Raw genomic sequence first — 20,948 nt, 5'->3', positions numbered from 1 at the left:
CCTCTCCGTGGGAAGTCGTGTATAGTATCATTCGATAGATTTAAAAAAAATAGTTTTTTTTTGTTATATTTATTTATTAACAATCAGAGTTTTAGATTCCCTAAGTTAATTTGATAACAAGCACAATAACACAAACTATAATATTGAGCACAAATTTTTTATTTTTTCGATCGGTCATTTATTTCGCGAAATATTCGCTTTTTTCTTGTGAAACTTTGGGACTCGTCCATTTCCTTACGCCGGGCTCAAATCGTCAGATTTTTGAAATATGTATACACTATTTTTCATTTATTTAACTTACCTAATCTTAATCTGACAATTTGGAGTTTTTTTAAGGATAGATTTTTTTTCAGGCCCCCCTTAACGAACTCCCCTGTAAGAGCCAATATATGGTAGACGTACATCTGCAGGGTACCAGGTTTCTCCCCATATGATAATCTGACGCGCTCGAGTAACTGCAAAAATCCCCGCTTGGGCTCGCCTACCATTAGTGTATAGTAAATAAAGTTAATACTTTATTACTATACCCTATTCCACGAACATACGCCTGTTTTGGATTACTTCGACAACGAATATTTTACTGTGCAACATAAGAAGAACGAAAGTAAATTGCAAATTACATTGTTGTTTATTGGAATAATTATTAGCGCCATTTACTTTCGTACTTCTTATGTTGCACAGTAAAATATTCGTTGTCGAAGTAATCCAAAACAGGCGTATGTTCGTGGAATGGCCCATATTATTATACTCGTAATTAGGTTAGGTTAGTTATCTTGTACTTTGTCGTCTAATAATTTGAGTATTCTTTTCGTTCTGTCTTTCATGTTAACATCCAATTTATTGTTTATTGCACTCACTTTGATTTACTGCACACAAAGAGCACCTTTGAAAATACTTTGTTACATAGAATCGGATATATATCTCCATTGATCGCAGCGATTTAAGCGGTATAACAAATCGGCGCCAAGCAACATGAGTTAGGTTATATTAGGGAAAGGCGGGGTTGTCAGATTTATGGTGCCACTATGCCACTTTTTATATTGGTGCCAAATTGACTAAAATTATATAGTTACATACAGTTGTATATAGTAGAGCGCCCTCTATCGAAAAATGCCTGAACAAATCAATATGTCCGTTTAGAAAAAGCCTCAATCTGGCACCATTACGTTTTTTACATATTCTGCATTAGGAACACTTATACTCTCCTAGGACGAAAATATACACGCTGTCGTACTGGCACCCAAAATCGGGTGCCACATCGTCAAATTGGGTGCGACATTGACATGTTTTGCTTAAAAATGGTGCCAGATTGACAGAATATATCTGTATATATATATATATATATATATATATATATATATATATATATATATATCGTCACCTGAATGCAGAACTAGCTTAACTCACATTTAAGATATTTTACAGGAGAGCGATTTTAATGTTTCAATGTGTCATAATTTAAACAGTATTTGGTTAAATGGTGAAATTATCTCAGTATAGTATATTAGGAACCTTTTAAATGTGTTATTAGGAATGAGACGGATTAATGATAATTTTTTTATAAAAAGTGTGACTTAGGATACTACTGACTTATAAATTCTACTGCAGAACTATTGTAAGTGCGATGTTTGGTACATAAGCTACTTCTGCATTAATACATTTCAAGCTTAGAATAAATTTAAGATTAACATAGGATACAAATAAAAACAAAATCGGTAAAATTTAAAACTTTTTAATTTTTATTAAAGATTTACAACTCAAAATCAAAATACCAAAGAATACTATGAAATGGTCAAATTATTAAACTAACATATTAAATTAATCTTCGTCAGTTTCCTGTTCGGGAATGTTACTAGCTTGAAGATTAGTGAAAAAGTTATGGTATTCCGTAGGTATAACCTTGTTTTCACACAAAAATAATAAGTCTTTATATTTCGCGGCAGGAATTGGAACTGGTGAGCTTCTTAACATTCTAAGTTGATAGGTCTCTAATGAGTCTAACTTTTGGTGGCTCCTTTTCAATTCCAGAGTATTAATTTTTATAAAATCTTCTTCAAAACTATATTTAACGTTAAGTTGGTTTGGGCATTTTGGGTCAACCATAATAACTTTCAAATTATTAAATATGACTTTGCAACCAAGTTCAGTTTTATCCCAATTTTTTGTAGTTTTGGCTAACAGGTCCTTTAAATCGTAAAAGTCCGCCTGAGCCATTTCTTTAATTTTATAAGGTCGCACTTTACACGCAGTCCTTGCTAATGTGTACCACTGCTGTGGACTAAATATAGGGATTTTTTTTGCAGCTCTTTCGATAACCCCATGTACGGAGTCGCACTCATTTTGTGTATGTCCCTTTTCTAGAAAACTGTGAGTAATTTTAACACCATATTTGGCGGCACAATACATGTACAGACAATATATAAATCGATTGCGATTTTGTCCAGTGCAGTTGTCACTATAGAAACTGAATTCCTTAATTCCATTTCGTACCATTTCGTCAATGAAACTTAATATGCAACTACCGATTTCACAAGCACCCCTACATGCTAGCGATTCTGGCCACATGTAGCAGTATCCCTGTTTGTTAGCAGCATCGTACACAGTCAGATTGTAACATGCAAGCTTACGTCTATAGTAGAGGAGAGATACTTCAGCTTTAGGACATAACAATGTTTTTTGTAAGTCGTATATAGCCATGCAAAACGAATTATCAGTTTTAGCCCTCTCTTTATCTAGTTCTTTATTTGCTCTAGATAAGTCCTTGTTTTTAAGATGAGCTTCCATTGCAGAACGAAGTTCTTCCTTTTCTGACGGAGAAGAATTAGACAATTTGTTGCAAAAATCGCACTGGTCTTTTTTGGGAATGAAAAAACCCAAATTAAATTCATTGTTAAATACCTCTCTATATATAGCATAAGAAGCTATGGTATTTATATTGTTATCACTGCAATATGTTTTATATAAACGGTACATTTTGCTGATATTGAGGTCAGGTGGCAAATATTTTTTAGTGCTATTTTTTCTGCAATAATGGCTTTCAATCAAAGCAAATGACTTAATATGATGTCGTACTGAATCCTTAAAATGTTTTGGCAATCGAGAATTACATTGTACTTTACCTCGTAAATCTGCTTGTGGCGATATTGAATTTGAATGATGAGTTTTTTTAACTACTGTTTTGACGATTTGATGACTTATTCCCAGGGTATTTAAGAAAAATGTTTGACATACCTTGATTGTGTTGACTGGACAATTCTCTTGTGGAAAAGTATAAAAATACGACAGCTTTCTACGACTTTCACAAGTATCACCTTCTGGAAGCTCAACTGCATCCTTCTTTTTTCTGGGGTGTTTTGTAGGCTTCACAGTTAAGTTCCGCAAAACAAATTCTCTCTGATAATTAATATCTCCCAATTTCCAAAAATCTTGAAAAATCTGGACGCGATGTTTTTCCTGAAATTTCGTTTGACATTTAAGTCTGCATGTTGTGGGACATGGCGGTTTCATAATCCTTTCTGAAACCTGTTTAGACTTCCAATTTACATAGGCCTTGCCGGAGTTTCGTAATTTCTTTATTCTATTTCTCCTCCAATTATCTGGGTTTCTTTTTCGCTTACGAGACTTGGTGATATCTGGTATTTTTTCCTCAGACACTAGGGCATCCTGCTGGTCTAAATCAAAATCATTTGGATTAAAATCAACATCTGAGCTTCCATCTGTAGCATATGGGTCACTATTTTCATCAGTTTGATGTGAGATGGTCGGTAAAAGCTTACCGGTAGATGTGGATGGACGCGTAATATCATCTTGGTGCTGAAGGACCTGCTCTTGAAGGACACGTGTTGCAAAATTTACAACGCTAGGTGTAGGATTATGGGAATCTTTAGCTTCATCACGTTGCTGCAACCGTGGTTGTTCGATGGATGTTTGAAGATCTATGACGTTATCTAGAGGTGAACAATAACCCAAACAATTATTCGGAGATTGGCGATACTGCTCTGCTTCAGGTACTAGTAGGCTTATGGAGGTAGGTATTGGTAAGTCGTAATATTGATTATAATGTTGGGAAAACTGCTGTTCTATCGGTGTCTCGAGCTGGCAATACTGTTGTTCTTGGTGTACGGGAGAGTGTAGACATCTTAATTCACCTAGATCTCCGTAGTACTGCTGGTTAGTATACAATGTGGAAGGGCTTTCTACCGTAGCTATAGATATGGGACTACCTGCCGTATCATTACTTGATTCTCCAGAATTCTCATGTTGTGTTGGATTCATAGACATGGCCATTTTTACCATTAACGCACCTGCAACAAATTTACAATGAGCTTACAGTCAGCATAACAAGAACATATTAATTGCAGACATTTAAAATTAATTGATACAAATTAAAATACTCAGAAACCAGGACGTACGTTAAACCTTATTTCACTTGTTCAAATTTACAATTTTTGTCCCAATAATAATGTATCCCCAAACTGCCGTCTGTAGCAACGCATTGTTCAATATAAAGAATTATATATTATTTAATAACGAAATATGTATGTGTGGTTAGTAATTCTGCGATATTTTCTCAAATATATCATAAAATATTGTGAAATTCAACACGTGCCTAATAGTTATATACAATTTATAGCACGTGGCAGAATAAAAACACAGCCCTTTAATGCGTACCTACTTTCTACCAAAAGCATCTTAAAAACAAGATTCACAGTTTTATTAATTCACTTATTAGATAAAAATTAGATTCACTTAATAGATAAAAAACTACTAATAAAGCATATTTATTATTAAAACTTACCTCGTTTCATTATTGTTGTTAAAATTCACACTCACTGCAACTCTATTTGGCAAAAGAACAAACGTGAATATCCAACAAGACGATGGAAATGACTAACCGATAGCCGTTGAATTATCCTATGTAAATAGAAGATAACAAAAATAATGTTGGCGCGCATTGTTATTGAAAATGCAGAACAATCCTAACTGTATTTGTATTTACTTAGGATTATTCTGCATTGATAAAATAATGATTTGCTAGTTAGGATTATGATGTTCTATATAGAATTTCTATTAGTAAATTTAAAGTTATGAACTTAAGATTGTTCTGCATGAAAATATACGATATGTATTACCTTTATAAGGAATAAACGAAAAAAAAATTTTTTTTGAGTTAGGATAGTTCTGCATTCAAGTGACGATATATATATATATATATATATATATTGTTATATTTCTATGTGATATGAAAATTAAAATTTGATAATTATAAACAGAATTCAATTTAATATAAAATATTTTCAATTTTCTCAACCACGGGCATATAAATTTAGAACAACCTGTATACAACAAATTGTTATATTTAATTTTAAGAAGTGATTAAATAAGACTCAAGTGAAATCGTTAATAGGTCATTATCGTTGTTCGCGGAAGGATCGATCATTAGCCGATGCTAAATAAGACTAAGTGGAAATAGAGAATAGGTCATTAAAATTTGTATATAGTAGAAAGTAATTTTAGAATGGGAATTAACTATTTTCTTTGAAATCCATTAAGCATATTTAGAAAGTTTAAAAATTGGTTTTGAGGAATACTGCGAATGAGAGTTGGTGGTGGAAGTTTGATTTGTGAATCTGGAAGGGATATTTAGAAAGTAGGGGAATGAATGACAAATAGAGATCAGAATGTTTTGAGCTGTCGAGAAGTGAAGTGGAGTAGTAGACGGTAGTGTACGGAGAGTGAGAAAGCCGGTAGTTCCGTGAGTGTGGAGTATCTATCGTGGAACGAGAAGTAGGCCAGGTCGAGAGTAAAAGAACCTCCTTGAGCCAAGAGTGTCCCGGTAGCTGATAGCAGTTTCGAAAAAGGTAGAACACAGCATCACAACAAAAGCAGGAACGAGAGCTATTCGAGCTAGTTTTTCAAAGGAGAACATTACTGGAAGCCAGGACGAGGTTTGATCGCAGCCAAGGATAGCAGGAAACGGGTCTTGTGTGAGGACATTTTCAGTTCACCAGGAAAAGGTCAGTCTCATTTGTTTGGACATGAATGTATGGGTTTTTCGTATTAAATTCCACATAAAAAATTGAATAACATAATCAATAATATCAGAAAAGCTTCATCAAAGTTAAATAGAGTTGTTCCTAATAACTCCTAATAGTTAAATGTTAATAAAAACTTTCAATTGAAAACCAAAAGGAAATAAGATTCCCATTTGTAAATGTTATGTTTAAGAATAATAAGAAATAGCAAATATTAAGCATTGATTGCCTTTTAAATAAAATAAAAAATATTTTTATTATAATTGTAACCCATATGTGTATTTTTTTTACTCTTTTCTTTTCTATCCCGATTAGGAACCATTAAGAAATATTTGAAGCCACGAAAGTAAGTAATTAATTTATAATTCGCCCTGAGATTGAAAACATATTGATATGTGATCTGGTTAATTAATTAGATTAGTATTAATACATTGATTAAATTAAGTGACATATAAGAATATTATCTCATATCAATAATCAAGATCACATCAATATATATATATATATATATATATATATATATATATATATATATATATATATATATATATAAGAAATATAAAATCTTTCCGAAAGTCCTTTTTTAAAAAATATTTATTTAACACAAGAAAGTAGTCTTTACAGTTTGAAAGCAAAATCTGAACTAAACAATTATAATTCTAAACTAAGAAATGAAAATGTAACATTTTGATAACTATGAACGTATGATGTCTTCGTCAGCGTTTCTCTGGTTCAGGGACTTACTCTTCTCACGGTCATTACCGTGTTCTAGCTGATGTTGCGGAATGTGGGTCGTTAACTCCTCTTCCCCAAGAGTGAAGCCATGCGAGGGAGTTCTATGCCGGGGTTAGGACTTTCTTCTTTTTCCTCTATGGAATCGTTTCTCTTTGTTTTTGCTATTTTCCTTTTGAGTAAAATAATAAGTGTTGTAATTATTCCAATGTACAACAGAATTGTCCAAATACTTGGAATGTGGTACAGAGCCGTATTTTGAAATATTGGTTTTATTTCGTGATTTGGAATATCTTTAAGTTTTAGCGAATTTATTTTTATTTCCATTGGTGCTATTTTAATTATATCGAAATTTAATTGTGGTGAGTTTATCATCATTGGTTGCCCTGATGTGACGTCTTGAAAGGTTAATTCTTGATTTTGGAAAATAATTTTACAAGGGGCATTCTCTATTAGATAAATGCCGTTTAGAATTTTTATTTGCGTTTCTTCTGCACATTTAATGATCAGTTTTTCTTCTTTAGGAAAGACAGCTAAATATTGGTTGATTTCTGGAATAATTTCGATATGGTTTCCTGGAATTTTCGCTTTTAGGTATTGGCAGTCTGTAGAGTTGCCAAAAAATAAAATTTGGTCTTCACATGAGTGCTCGTGATTAATTTGCAGATAACCAGGACATTGGAAGATCTTACTATGTGTGCAGATGTCATTTAGAGGAAATATAATTTTTTCATTTTTTAATAAATATCTTGAGTTTGGTAACATGATGACAAATTCTGACTTACTTTTTGTGGGAATTGGCAATAAATGATAAAGATCAAAATTGGATTCATAGTCAATAGGGATTGAAAGAAAATATTGTATTTGATTCTTTTCTATTTTGCAAGTTATTTGTAAAATAGCTTCGAAATCTAAAATGTTTTCATATTTTACTTCAAATGGTAGCTGTGCTTTGTAATGTGATGAAATTTTTTGGAGTTCGTTAAATAATTCGCTTGATTTTATTATGCTAGGATGTAATGTTTTCAATTTGCAAAATGTAATCGAATTCTGGACATTTTCCATTGTATCGAGTATTAAGTTGTATGTTATTATAATTTCATTAAACATGTCTTTCAAATAATTGACATTTTCAAGATTTGTTTGGAAATCTACTATATCTTTTATTGCTAAAATTTTGGATTTTAAATTAATTTCATTTTCTTGAATATTTTGAATTGTTTCATTAAAGTTACTGATAATTTCATGGCTTAGCGAATATTGATTATCGATTTGGCTTTGCAAGTTTGCTTCGTTTGTCTTTAAGTGTTCTAGTATTGAGTTAATTTTTTCGCCGTCTTCAGCATCTAAATTTCCTGTTATAGCTTTAATAATTGAACCGAAACCGTTGATTATACCTCTTTTATTTTTTTGTAGTTTTGTATGAATGTTTAGGTTCTCAAATTTTTCCTCAATGTTATCTTTGACGTACTGTACTAAATTAACATAATTTTTTGTTTCGTTATTGAAAAATTTACAATTAGAAAGATTATTTTTTAGGTGATCATATTGTATATTTAAGTTATCATATTCTTCTAAAAGTGGATTTAAGTTGTAATAATGGACAAAAGTGTGGCTAGATTTTTGAAGTTTGGCAGGTCCCAATTTGATTGGTAATATGCCTAGATTATGGGTAACATCTTTTATTTGGATTGCTGCGCATCCGATTGCGAGGTACCTGAAAATTTGTAAGGTTTTCTTTTAGGTCGTTTAACATTAGAAAAATGAATATTTTCGGCAGTATTTTTATGTCTAGTTTTTATTTTCGCGGTTTTTCTTTCTTTATTAATTTTACTTATTTCTTCAGCTTGGTATTTATTTTTTGTTTTACTTTGATATTGCTTATTACGAACAAATATTTTAGTAGGGATTGTTTCGGGCAGTTCTTCTCGATTTTCGTTAGCTTTAGAGATTACTTTTTCTTTTACGTTTTGCAAGGATTTATTGATATTAGAATAAAGTATTTTCATTTTTTCTTTATGGTTTGAAATATAATTATTTAAAATTTGTTGCTCGATATTAATATCAAAAGGAGAATTACTATCTATATGTCCCGTAATCAACTCATGTGGTTTCATTTTTGTTACTGAATGGATGCTGTTATTATAAGCTAGTAAAGCGTAATTTATTTTTTGTTCAATATGGTCATTTTTGTACTCTTTTTGATTATTTAATAGTCTAATATGTTCGATTATGGTTGAATGGAATCTCTCAGCAATTCCATTAGATTCTGGATGTTGAGAGCTTATAAAATGTACTTTTACTTTATGTAGCTCTAAAAGTTCTTTGACAACTGAATTTTTTAATTCGGTCCCATTATCAGATATTATTTGCTCTGGTATGCAGTGATGAGTAAAATATCGAATTAATGCATTTGCTACTTCAATACCTTGAGCTGAATTTATTTTATATAATTGACCATATTTAGAAAAAGAATCTATTATAGTTAAAAATTTTGTTTTTTCTAATGTGACTGAATCTAGGTGAACAATTTGAAAGGGTCTAGTTGCAGTAGGTATTATATTAAATAAGGGTTTGATAGGTCTCCTATCGTATTTTGTTAATTGGCAAATTTCACAATCGTTTATATAAGTTTGGATAGATGCTCTTTGATTCGGCCAATAATATAAGGCTTTTATTCTATTTTCTGTTTCATCTACTCCTCTGTGGTTCTGTTTTCCTTCGTGATAATTTTTTATTATTTCTTCAATTTCGTTTGGTGGGATATCGATTAACTTCTTGGTGCATTTAATAAGGTTTATTTGCGAATTTTTGAAATATTTTTGTACAACGTTACTAAAAGTTTCGTATATAGGATCTTCGAAGTACAGATGATATTTAACTTTAGGTATTATATAGTCTTTTACAAATTTAACTATGTCACGTTCAGTGTCATTTTTTGAAAATTGTACGAGAGTTCTTTGTTTTTTATCGTAAAGTTTTATAATAGATGGTTCTGCTGGTTCATAATTAACTTGAGAAATGATAATTTGATTCATTCCAGTGTTTACTGAGCTTTCTGATATAGGTATACCTGTGATGGGATTTTCTTCATTCGTGTGAATTGTAGCACCGTCATTTTCATTGACATCTTCTTCATTTTGGCCATTTATTGTTTCGTCTGGTTCAACAATCAAAGATTCTGAGTCGACGTTATGTGGGGTACCTAATAAAGTTTCATCAAAATTTTCTACATAATCTAAGAAATCTTGATTTGTTTCGGGTTCTATGTCATGAGTTTCGTTTGCGTTTAATCGTATTCTTGATAGACAATCGCTATTTGTGTTTAGAGCACCTTTTTTATATACAATCTCATAATCATATTCTTCGAGTTTTAATCTCCAGCGAACTAATTTTGAGCTGGGATCTTTTAATGAAAATAGCCATTGAAGAGGCTTGTGATCTGTCACGAGAGTCACGCGACGTCCAAAAATATAGGGTCGGAAATTCTTAACTGCCCAGACTATAGCTAGGAGTTCTTTTTCAATGGTAGAGTAGTTTATTTCTGAATCATTCAGTGTTCTACTCGCGTAGGCAATTGGGAGATCAGAACCAATTTTTCCTTGACTTAAAACAGCACCTATTGCATAGTTACTTGCATCTGTTGTCAGATTAAATGGTTTAGTAAAATCAGGATATTGCAGAATTGGTTCATTTGTAAGAAGATCTTTACAGATATTAAAACACTGTACATAGTCTTCGTCTTTAATATTTATTTCATTATCTTTTTTTAGTCGCAATGTTAAGGGTTTTGTAATTTTTGAAAAATCTTTAATAAATTTTCGATAATATCCTAATAATCCGAGGAAGCCTTTTAACTGTTTGGTAGTAGCAGGTATTGGGAAATTTTTAATAGCCTTTATTTTATCCGGATTGGGCTTTACTCCTTCTGGAGTGACAATATGACCTAAGTAAGCCACTTCTTTCTTTAAAAATTCGGATTTGTCCAACTGTATTTTAAAGTTAGATTCACGTAGTCTCTGAAATACTTCTCTTAAATTTGTAATATGTTCTTGCAGGCTAGTGCTAAATATAATAATATCATCTAGGTAGACAAGGCATTTTTCGTTTTGTATGCCTCTCAGTATGTTATCCATTACTCTCTGGAATGTAGCTGGGGCATTTCTAAGTCCAAATGGCATTCTAAGAAACTCATAGTGACCATTTTCGGTGTTAAAAGCGGTTTTTGGGATGTCTTCTTCTGCCATTTCTATTTGATGGAACCCAGAAGCCAAGTCTAGCGTGGTAAAGTACTGACAACGCCCTAATTTGTCTAAGAGGTCAGTGATATTTGGAAGGGGGTATCTATCTCCTAAAGTAATAGCATTTAAACGTCGATAATCGACTACAACACGAAATTTACGTTTATTGGAGGCATCAAGTTTTTTGGGGACAACCCAGATAGGCGAGGACCAGGCAGAATTACTATGTCGGATAATATTTTGACATGCCCTGAATTTGATTTTGGACTTCTTTACGATATATTTCCGGATATCTATATGATTTAGAATATACTGGAATCTCATTAGAAGTTTTTATACTATGCTTAATTTTATTGGTGAAAGACAATTGGTTGCCCTCAATATGAAAAATGTCCGAAAATTCTCTTATAAGTTTTAAAATTGAACTCCGCTCTTCGGTATTCATATGTTCCGCGCGGATTTTAGAAATATCAAATTTGAATTTTTCGGCATAAATAGAATTGAGATTAGGATGATTTATTTGTTCGTATTCATCGAACTTTTCAACTTCTATTGGTGAAGTTAAATCAACTTTAAAATGTGACTCTGATGAGTTAGTAATAGTGCATAAAGCTTCTTTATTAACAACTTTAGTAAGACATTGGGGAGTTTCTAATTTCCCTATTTTTGTATAAGGTACGATAACGTCACCATTTTCTATATTTTTTATATTTAATTTAATTACTTGTTCGGAACGTGGAGACACTACTATACAATTCGTGCTGCCAGCGCTCGGACTATAATAGTTAATTTTAATTGAAGAACAAGGTGTTCTTAATAAATTATTTACTAAATCGATATTTGCTTGTAATAGTTTTAAATTATCTAATCCTAATAAGCAATCAAAATGATCGTGAAACTTAAAAATATGATAAGTTAATTTTATTGGCTTTTTATGCCTAAATATAGAGGAAGAAGGAATTACGGTACAGAAATTTTCCTTAGTAGTTCCAAGAGCAGTGGAAATTTGAAATGGTTTTTTAAATATTGAATTTTTAAAATATTTTTCACCTATTTTTGGTGTAATAAAAGATTTAGTGCTCCCAGTATCTATAAGGACCTTTAAATTATGCTCAGGGAAAATTATGTACGGCAATTCACATTCTTTGTTAGTTAAGTTTAATAATTCTACATGCTCTGGTTTTCTTCCGAGGCTATCTCTTCTAAAAAAGGTTCTTTGGATGAACTTTCAGGACAGTCTGTATTATCTATGTTATGCAGTTCTTCCGGAATAATATTTTGGCTTGCGAAATTATTGGGGTTACGGAAACGAGTCCTATTTTGGAAGTTTTGTGATGGTCTGAAAGTATTATTGGTTGTGATAGTCATTGGAGTAGGGTTTGAGAATTTTCTGTTTGGATTTGGCTGGAATACATTGGAGTTTCGATTAAAATTCCTACTTGTACTAGGATTATTTTGGAAATAATTATTTTGATTATTTTGTCTCATATTTTGAGGATTCGGTTGGGGATTCGGAGGATCCATAGTATTTCTCTGTATTGGAAATTGATTCCTTGGTTGATATTGAGTTTGGGGTTGATATTGAATTTGGGGTTGATAATTATTTTGTTGGTTTTGTCGGAAATTGGATTTTGGTCTAGACGAATAATTGTTATTTTGATATGATTTGTGATTTTTGCTTTGAGAAGAATTATTTTGGTCGAGGTATATCTGAAAATCATTTGTGAGGATGCCTAACGCAGAATTTATATCTGGAGGATTCTTTGTACGCATTAAGGTACCAAGAGGTTCTTTTAACCCACGTAACAAAACTCTTAATGCTAAATTTCGGAAGAAGCTACCAAGAATATTAATTTCAGCAGCATGTTCAGTTTTTGAGGTCAAGAGAGATATTTGAAGATTTAATAATTTTTGTATTCGGTTATAAAAATCAAATGGGGATTCATTATTGCCTTGTTTCAAATCTGAAATTTCTATGTTTAAAGTATAAATATCTCTTTTGTCTGAATAAGAATTAATTAAAGCATTTTTTAAATCTTGCCAAGTTCTAAGATTACAAGAAGAAATATTAACTGCGGCTTCGCCTTTTATTTTTGCAATTATGCTTGACATCAAATATTCATTTTGAAAATCATTCACATCTGTAGCATTATAAAATTTGGTTACAAGTTTTTCGGAAATTTCTAAAAATCTAGGAAGTAACGTATGATTTCCTTCAAAATCTGGAATCATATTTAAGTATTCTTTCTTTAGTTGAGGAACTTGTGGAACAGCCATTTTAAATTTATTATTTAATTCTAATATTTTCGAAAAACTTATATTATTTTTATTAAAAGGTAAATTAGCTAAATTAGTTAAATTTGAGTCAGAATCTGTATCTGAGTTACTACTGTCTGAATAATCAGAATCTAGTGTTAAATTAGGCTCTCTATATGACATTAAACACTTACAGTAATGTAGCGATCTTGTCCATGGAACTGCTTCGGAACTGGGTCGAGACACTCACAATATTCGCTTGAAAGTCTCTCCGAAAGTACGAATCTTCTCGTCAGGTTACTCAATTCGCCCAACTGGAATTCACTTCGCGAAAACTGTTCGAATAGTCAAAAAATCGTAAAAACGAACCGAGAGTTATATTCGCTAACGCCCGTTTGACTATCCTACTGACTGCGCCAGAAATATAAAATCTTTCCGAAAGTCCTTTTTTAAAAAATATTTATTTAACACAAGAAAGTAGTCTTTACAGTTTGAAAGCAAAATCTGAACTAAACAATTATAATTCTAAACTAAGAAATGAAAATGTAACATTTTGATAACTATGAACGTATGATGTCTTCGTCAGCGTTTCTCTGGTTCAGGGACTTACTCTTCTCACGGTCATTACCGTGTTCTAGCTGATGTTGCGGAATGTGGGTCGTTAACTTATATATATATATTTATATATAATATATATATATATATATATATATATATATATATATATATATATATATACAGTGCTGTTTTTGTAACAATATAGGTTCCGGTACGCAATGTTCCGGGGGGTCTGGGGAGTGTTCATATAGGGGGTCCACCCCCGGGAAAACTTTTTAAGTCTAGCCTCAATAAGGGGGCGTTTTAAAGCTGTTTGGAATCACGGCAAAAATTAATTAATTTGTCTATAATTTTGTTGTTTTTTTATCTTTTTCCCAAAAGGTCCCGGTACGGCGTACCGGCGCGTACCGTCACAAAAACAGCACTGTATATATATATATATATATATATATTGTTATGATCTGCTTCTTATTAATTTTATATTAATTATTATTTATTTGATTAATTATTTAGTTGTCGCAAATCATACATAAAAAATGAATAAAAAATCTCAGGGTGCCTTTTTATAATATCAAGAAAATGTCTAAATTATCTTACGTTATACTTATCTTCTCTCGTGGGTTCAGTATCTCTTAGTTGATCCTAATCGGGATAAAATAGGGAAAATAAATAAAGCAAAATATAAAATAAACATACAGAATTGTCTTTTATTTATCAAAATCGATACTCTAAAAATCTATCAAATCTAAAACCTGTGGACACAGATGTCCGAATGAAATTTTTACCACTTAAACTTATTCTAGTAAAAAAAAACAATTTATCGGTTTGTTCCCGATGACTTTGGTAAAACAAAATTAACAAAACCAATTTATGTATTCGCAAGATTAGCTATACTTCCTATTTACTTTTTGTAATATTGGAATTTTAATTCATATGCTTTTTACTCAAAATTTTAGTTTCCGAACATAAAAATATCTTTCACATAAGTTGACTGACCTTTTGCTTCACTCACTCTGATGTCTTTTCGTGACCCAAAACAGCTCTCCCTCGTTGACTATGTTAAAGGCTACTCATCAAAGCCCTCTCCGTTCTCCAGCTTCAAAACTATCAGCATACCAGCACCAATTCTCCAACAAGCCAGGCCTCTTTTGACCAGTACTCGATTCAAACAAAACTCCAAAAATTCTCTGCTCTCCTTCTCACAATAATACAGAATCAAAGAGGTATTTCGTCTCAATTTGATCTGTCTCTGGTTCCACTTTTCAGCACTATTCTCCACTATCAAACAACCACTGGTACTTGCTAACTATCTATCTACGAAAACGTCGAACTGCTCCTCAGCGATGCCAATAACATAATACTTTCTTTTTCAAATTCACTCAACATTCAAACCACGTTTCCCCTTCCAAATTGCCAAGAATCAGAAACATTTCTGTTTTCCATTCGATAAACAAACACTCATTCTTTCAAAATTATTCCGACTATCCTAATTACTTTCGGGGAACTCTACAACATTTACTCGGGGTGAAACAAAGATATTAAAATTCCAAACTTTCTTTTAAACCATTTTTCTAGAAAATGATAATTACCTCTACCTGTTGATTCTACAGTTCCCGTAATAAACAATCTTTTTCCATTTTAAACCTAAATACATCGTTTTTTCACTTTAATTATTCACAAAAGTCTTTAATGGTTCATCGGAAAGCTCATTAAAAAAGAAATCCACTTACATCCAAACTAAATTCTAATAAATATTTACAGATCAATATACAGGGTGTATCAAAATTTATGTGCCCGCGTTATTAAAAAAAATTTAATTTAATTTTTATTTTGCCTTTGATTGATAAAATTGAAAACACAATAACATCCCCGCCTTGTTTTGAGATAAAATCAGTATTAATAAGTGCAACAAAAATATGATTTTCTCTCGACAACAACACTTTTCTATTGTGTCAAAATATTGAGTCCCACCTGAAAAACAATTGCTTTCTCTTTCCCAGTGTCTGTACTTAGATGGGATAGGGTAAGTTTTCGATCGAAAATTTCCTAAGTCTTTAGTCTCAAATGAATTTTCATACTTTTTGGCTACTCTGTTTTCTTCATTTATTAAATTTTCACATTCCCTCAATATTACACGCAGTTCCTTCTCCTTTTCTTCTCCACATATCAATTTTCTTTCTTTTTCCTCCGATTCTCTACACATGTTTATTGTGTATTCTGTCTTCTCCATTTTGCATACTTCCTCTTTAAATACTGCAGTCTCAATTGTATCTTTTCCGCTTTCTTTTTCTATTCTGATCTCTTCTTCTTCTGGGCTCATCTCATCTTTTGAGGAATCCCAAGCTTCATTTTCCTGTGTCAATCTTTTTTCTTCCTTTTCTTTTTCTGGGCTCATCTCTTCTTTTGAGGAATCCCAAGCTTCATTTTCTTTTGTCAATCTTCTTTCTTCTTTTTCTTCTTCTGGGCTCATCTCTTTTTTCGAGGAATCCCAATCTTCATTTTCTTTCATCCATCTTCTTTCTTCTTTTTCTTCTTCTGGGCTCATCTCTTTTTTCGAGGAATCCCAATCTTCATTTTCTTTTGTCAATCTTCTTTCTTCTTTTTCTTCTTCTGGGCTCATCTCTTTTTTCGAGGAATCCCAATCTTCATTTTCTTTTATCCATCTTCTTTCTTCTTTTTCTTCTTCTGGGCTCATCTCTTTTTTCGAGGAATCCCAATCTTCATTTTCTTTTATCAATCTTCTTTCTTCTTTTTCTTCTTCTGGACTCATCTCTTTTTTCGAGGAATTCCAATCGTCAATTTCCTTTGTCACTCTTTTTTCTTCTTTTTCTTCTTCTGGGCTCATCTCTTTTTTCGAGGAATCCCAGGCTTCATTGTTTTTATTTATCTTCTGTTGCTTTCTCCTCTTTCTTCTCTGTCCTTGCTTCATTGCCAAATTCATTTCCAACGTTTGCTGTTTGTCAAAATTATCCTTTTTCCGTTTCTCATGTTCCTTGTCCATTTCCAGAATGTCCTGTTCTTTTTCTTTTGCTTGTTTTGTTTCCTGTTGATTGTTATCCATTTTTTGTTGTGTTTCCTTCATCGCTCGTTTTGTTTCTTCCTGATTTTCTTGCATTTTATCCATTTTATACATCTTCTTTGATGTTTCTTCCTGATTTTTATCCCTTTTATTTAATATTTCATCCCATTTTTGTAACTGGAGTTGCATCAGTGGTTTTACTTTATCTATTCCTGATAATTCCTGTTGTTCTGATGCCATGATTGTTGTTTCAAAAATGTCTTCTTGTTCTATATGTTCTTCTTGTTCCAAATGTTCTTCTTGTTTTTTGTTTTCTTTGCTTTTGCTTCTGGTTGTTATCGACATGTATTTAAAATTTATCCCCGCCTAATATGAAATCCGAAAATACCTTGTATGCTGTCGAGACGAAACTTTTTCTCTCCCCAAATATCAATTTATCCCACAAATTTTTAAACATTTCAAAATTCAAATCAATCAAAAATAAAATAAATATGTAAAAACTGTACCTAGATAAAAAATTAAGTCAAACAAATATTTCAAAAATTTTAAATATATCAACTTTTTCCGACGGGCAAATAAATTTTACTTCACCTGTTTTTCCGTTTCCTATTTCCTTCAAATTCACAACCAGAGATACTTTAATGTCCTACGTTGGCTCGCCCTGTTGTTATGATCTGCTTCTTATTAATTATATATTAATTATTATTTATTTGATTAATTATTTAATTGTCGCAAATCATACATAAAAAATGAATAAAAAATCTCAGGGTGCCTTTTTATAATATCAAGAAAATGTCTAAATTATCTTACGTTATACTTATCTTCTCTCGTGAGTTCAGTATCTCTTAGTTGATCCTAATCGGGATAAAATAGGGAAAAGAAATAAAGCAAAATATAAAATAAACATACAGAATTGTCTTTTATTTATCAAAATCGATACTCTAAAAATCTATCAAATCTAAAACCTGTGGACACAGATGTCCGAATGAAATTTTTACCACTTAAATTTATTCTAGTAAAAAAAAAAAACAATTTATCGGTTTGTTCCCGATGACTTTGGTAAAACAAAATAAACAAAACCAATTTATGTATTCGCAATATTAGCTATACTTCCTATTTACTTTTTGAAGTATTGGAATTTTAATTCATATGCTTTTTACTCAAAATTTTAGTTTCCGAACATAAAAATATCTTTCACATAAGTTGACTGACCTTTTGCTTCACTCACTCTGATGTTTTCTCGTGACCCAAAACAGCTCTCCCTCGTTGACTATGTTAAAGGCTACTCATCAAAGCCCTCTCCGTTCTCCAGCTTCAAAACTATCAGCATACCAGCACCAATTCTCCAACAAGCCAGGCCTCTTTTGACCAGTACTCGATTCAAACAAAACTCCAAAAATTCTCTGCTCTCCTTCTCACAATAATACAGAATCAAAGAGGTATTTCGTCTCAATTTGATCTGTCTCTGGTTCCACTTTTCAGCACTATTCTCCAATATCAAACAACCACTGGTACTTGCTAACTATCTATCCACGAAAACGTCGAACTGCTCCTCAGCGATGCCAATAACATAATACTTTCTTTTTCAAATTCACTCAACATTAAAACCACTTTTCCCCTTCCAAATTGCCAAGAATCAGAAACATTCCTCTTTTCCATTCGATAAATAAACAGTCATTCTTTCAAAATTATTCCGACCATCCTAATTACTTTCGGGGAAGTCTACAACATTTACTCGGGGTGAAACAAAGATATTAAAATTCCAAACTTTCTTTTAAACCATTTTTCTAGAAAATGATAATTACCTCTACCTGTGGATTCTATAGTTCCCGTAATAAACAATCTTTTTCCATTTTAAACCTAAATACATCGTTCTTTTCACTTTAATTATTCACAAAAGTCTTTAATGGTTCATCGGAAAGCTCATTAAAAAAGAAATCCACTTACATCCAAACTAAATTCTAATAAATATTTACAGATCAATGTACAGGGTGTATCAAATGTATGTGCCCGCGTTATTTAAAAAAAAATTAATTTAATTTTTATTTTGCCTTTGATTGATAAAATTGAAAACACAATAATATATATATATATAAATATATATATATATATATATATATATATATATATATATATATATATATATATATATAATTGTTAATATGTAATGACTGTTGGAATGTAATAAAAATTTTATTGGGGAATGCAGTCAATAAATATTTGGGCTATTCAGTGAAACACTTTGAATTTATTAGTCGAGCTTTCGAAAATTTTATTTTCTTTATCAAGACTATCTACAAATAAAAATGTTTAAATTTAGATAAAACTCAAAACAAAACTTAACTTACTGCTCGTGGTTACAAATTAATAATTATACAACTTATATAAAAACATGAAAATTTCTTAAAAGTAATATGTAAACGTAAAAATTTTGATAGTATGTCAATTCGACATCACTCAAAAAAATGTCGTTGGACTACTATAATAATTCCATAGGTTGGGAAAGAAATTAATGACATAATTTGTTGTAATTTATGATAGAAAAAATAAAAAAAAAAATATTTTAGGTAGAATTATTAGTAATATTTCAACAAATTTTAATAAGACAAAATGTTATTATAAATGATACTTAATTTATCAATGTCAGATCTCTTATTAATGCAATTTGATTTTTTTATCCAAACCATTTCTTTAAATTCTCTTTTGCGTAAATTAATTTCCCTTTCTAAAATTGTGGTTTCTTGAAACATGAAAACATGATCATCATTAATCACATGTTCTGCCAAGGCACAAGATGGAACATTTCTCTTAATATCACTTTTGTGTGAAGTTAATCTAAGGGATAAATTCCTTGAGGTTTGACCAACGTAACATTTACCACAAGTGATACAAGGTATAGAGTAAATAAGATTAGAACTCTCCATAATTTGTAGTGGAGTCTTCGTTTTGGTGTAAAGACTGTTTAAAGTTTTAATATTTCTAGTGGCAATCTTAATTTTTGGATTTTGCCTAAATAACTTAACCCTGCTGTCCCGTTCGAGTCAACTACACAAATGTACTGTTCGGGTCAATATGACCCAACTATGGTTTACGCTCCTTAATCGAAATAAAATAAGCTAATGGTGATAAATAAAACTTTGTTAACAAGAAATTATGGTTAATTAAACAAAAATTATGTTGTCAATGTAAATTAAACTTTATTAACAAAAACAAAAGGCATTTTTTCTTTCAAAAAAGCCTAGTAACAAATATCTACAAAAATTTAATTCAGTTTACAAATGGGACATTAATAAAAAGAATGGATTTTACAAATACGTTTGTGATATAATCCAACATAATAATTTGTCTTGTTATCGTTGTTACGGCAAGTTTACAGCGTGTTCGTTTAGCAGGCGGAGTTAGATTTAATAGACGGTTCACTAGCATTTCCATCTTGTCTACTTGTTCCTGCTCGTGTCCTTTTGGCCAGTTCGTAAGAGCCTTTAGTTATTGGTATATTTTTTCTGGAAATGATGACTGGATTCATTAGTTTTTTTCCAATTCCGCAAGAAAAATTCGCCGTTTCCCCAATTGATTGGTATTCCATTGGATATTTATTGATGCCCATAACACGAACGCGTTGTAGGCAGAAATGTCCAGTAGATTATAAAAAACAATCATTGGCCAGCGATTTATCTCTTCTCACATGTATACGTGCCAGCAAGCTAATCTAGAGTATCCACTGCTCCCTTGATGAAAGTGATGCATGATGCATCGATTCATGATGCAAAGTACTTATAAGAACAACATTTTTATTATTTTTGGGAATATTGTCAAATCTTGCATGAAGCAAAAAGACGAGCTATTAACTTCTTTATTCGCGATTTTTGCTGAAAGCTCCGGTTTATTTTACTTATAATCCCCGGCATTGTATCTACATTGTTTTAGAAGAAATTGTCCTAAATTTTACGATGTAAAAAAGTTATTATACACGTAATATTGTGGCATTCCAAATCACTACTAAAGTCACACATCACACGCATTTCTGTATAGATCTGCAATTTTAGAGCATAAGAAGTTTTACTGTTCATAATTACATAAACCCTAAAGTTTTGTGCCATATTTCGC

At 31.5% G+C, this 20,948-nt stretch overlaps 2 protein-coding genes across 3 annotated transcripts in view; one reads left to right on the top strand and one right to left on the bottom strand.

Annotated features, from left to right (window-relative positions):
- LOC126889371 (glutathione S-transferase 1-like) overlaps positions 1-20,948 on the top strand; it is a 134,413-nt gene that overhangs the window by 92,189 nt on the left and 21,276 nt on the right. The gene's annotated exons all lie outside the window — the stretch shown is intronic.
- On the bottom strand, positions 1,717-5,205 carry LOC126889370 (uncharacterized). The gene is made up of 2 exons (XM_050657623.1): positions 4,799-5,205; positions 1,717-4,304 (listed from the first exon to the last, which is right to left on the bottom strand). The coding sequence occupies exons 1-2, from the start codon at positions 4,806-4,808 to the stop codon at positions 1,819-1,821; spliced, it is 2,496 nt and encodes an 831-aa protein (XP_050513580.1). The 5' UTR covers positions 4,809-5,205; the 3' UTR covers positions 1,717-1,818.

The sequence above is a fragment of the Diabrotica virgifera genome, chromosome 8 (assembly GCF_917563875.1).
Source record: "Diabrotica virgifera virgifera chromosome 8, PGI_DIABVI_V3a".
NCBI classification, from domain to species: Eukaryota; Metazoa; Arthropoda; class Insecta; order Coleoptera; family Chrysomelidae; genus Diabrotica; species Diabrotica virgifera.
Note: the sequence above shows the minus strand (reverse complement) of the source record. Positions and strands in the feature narration are given on the sequence as shown.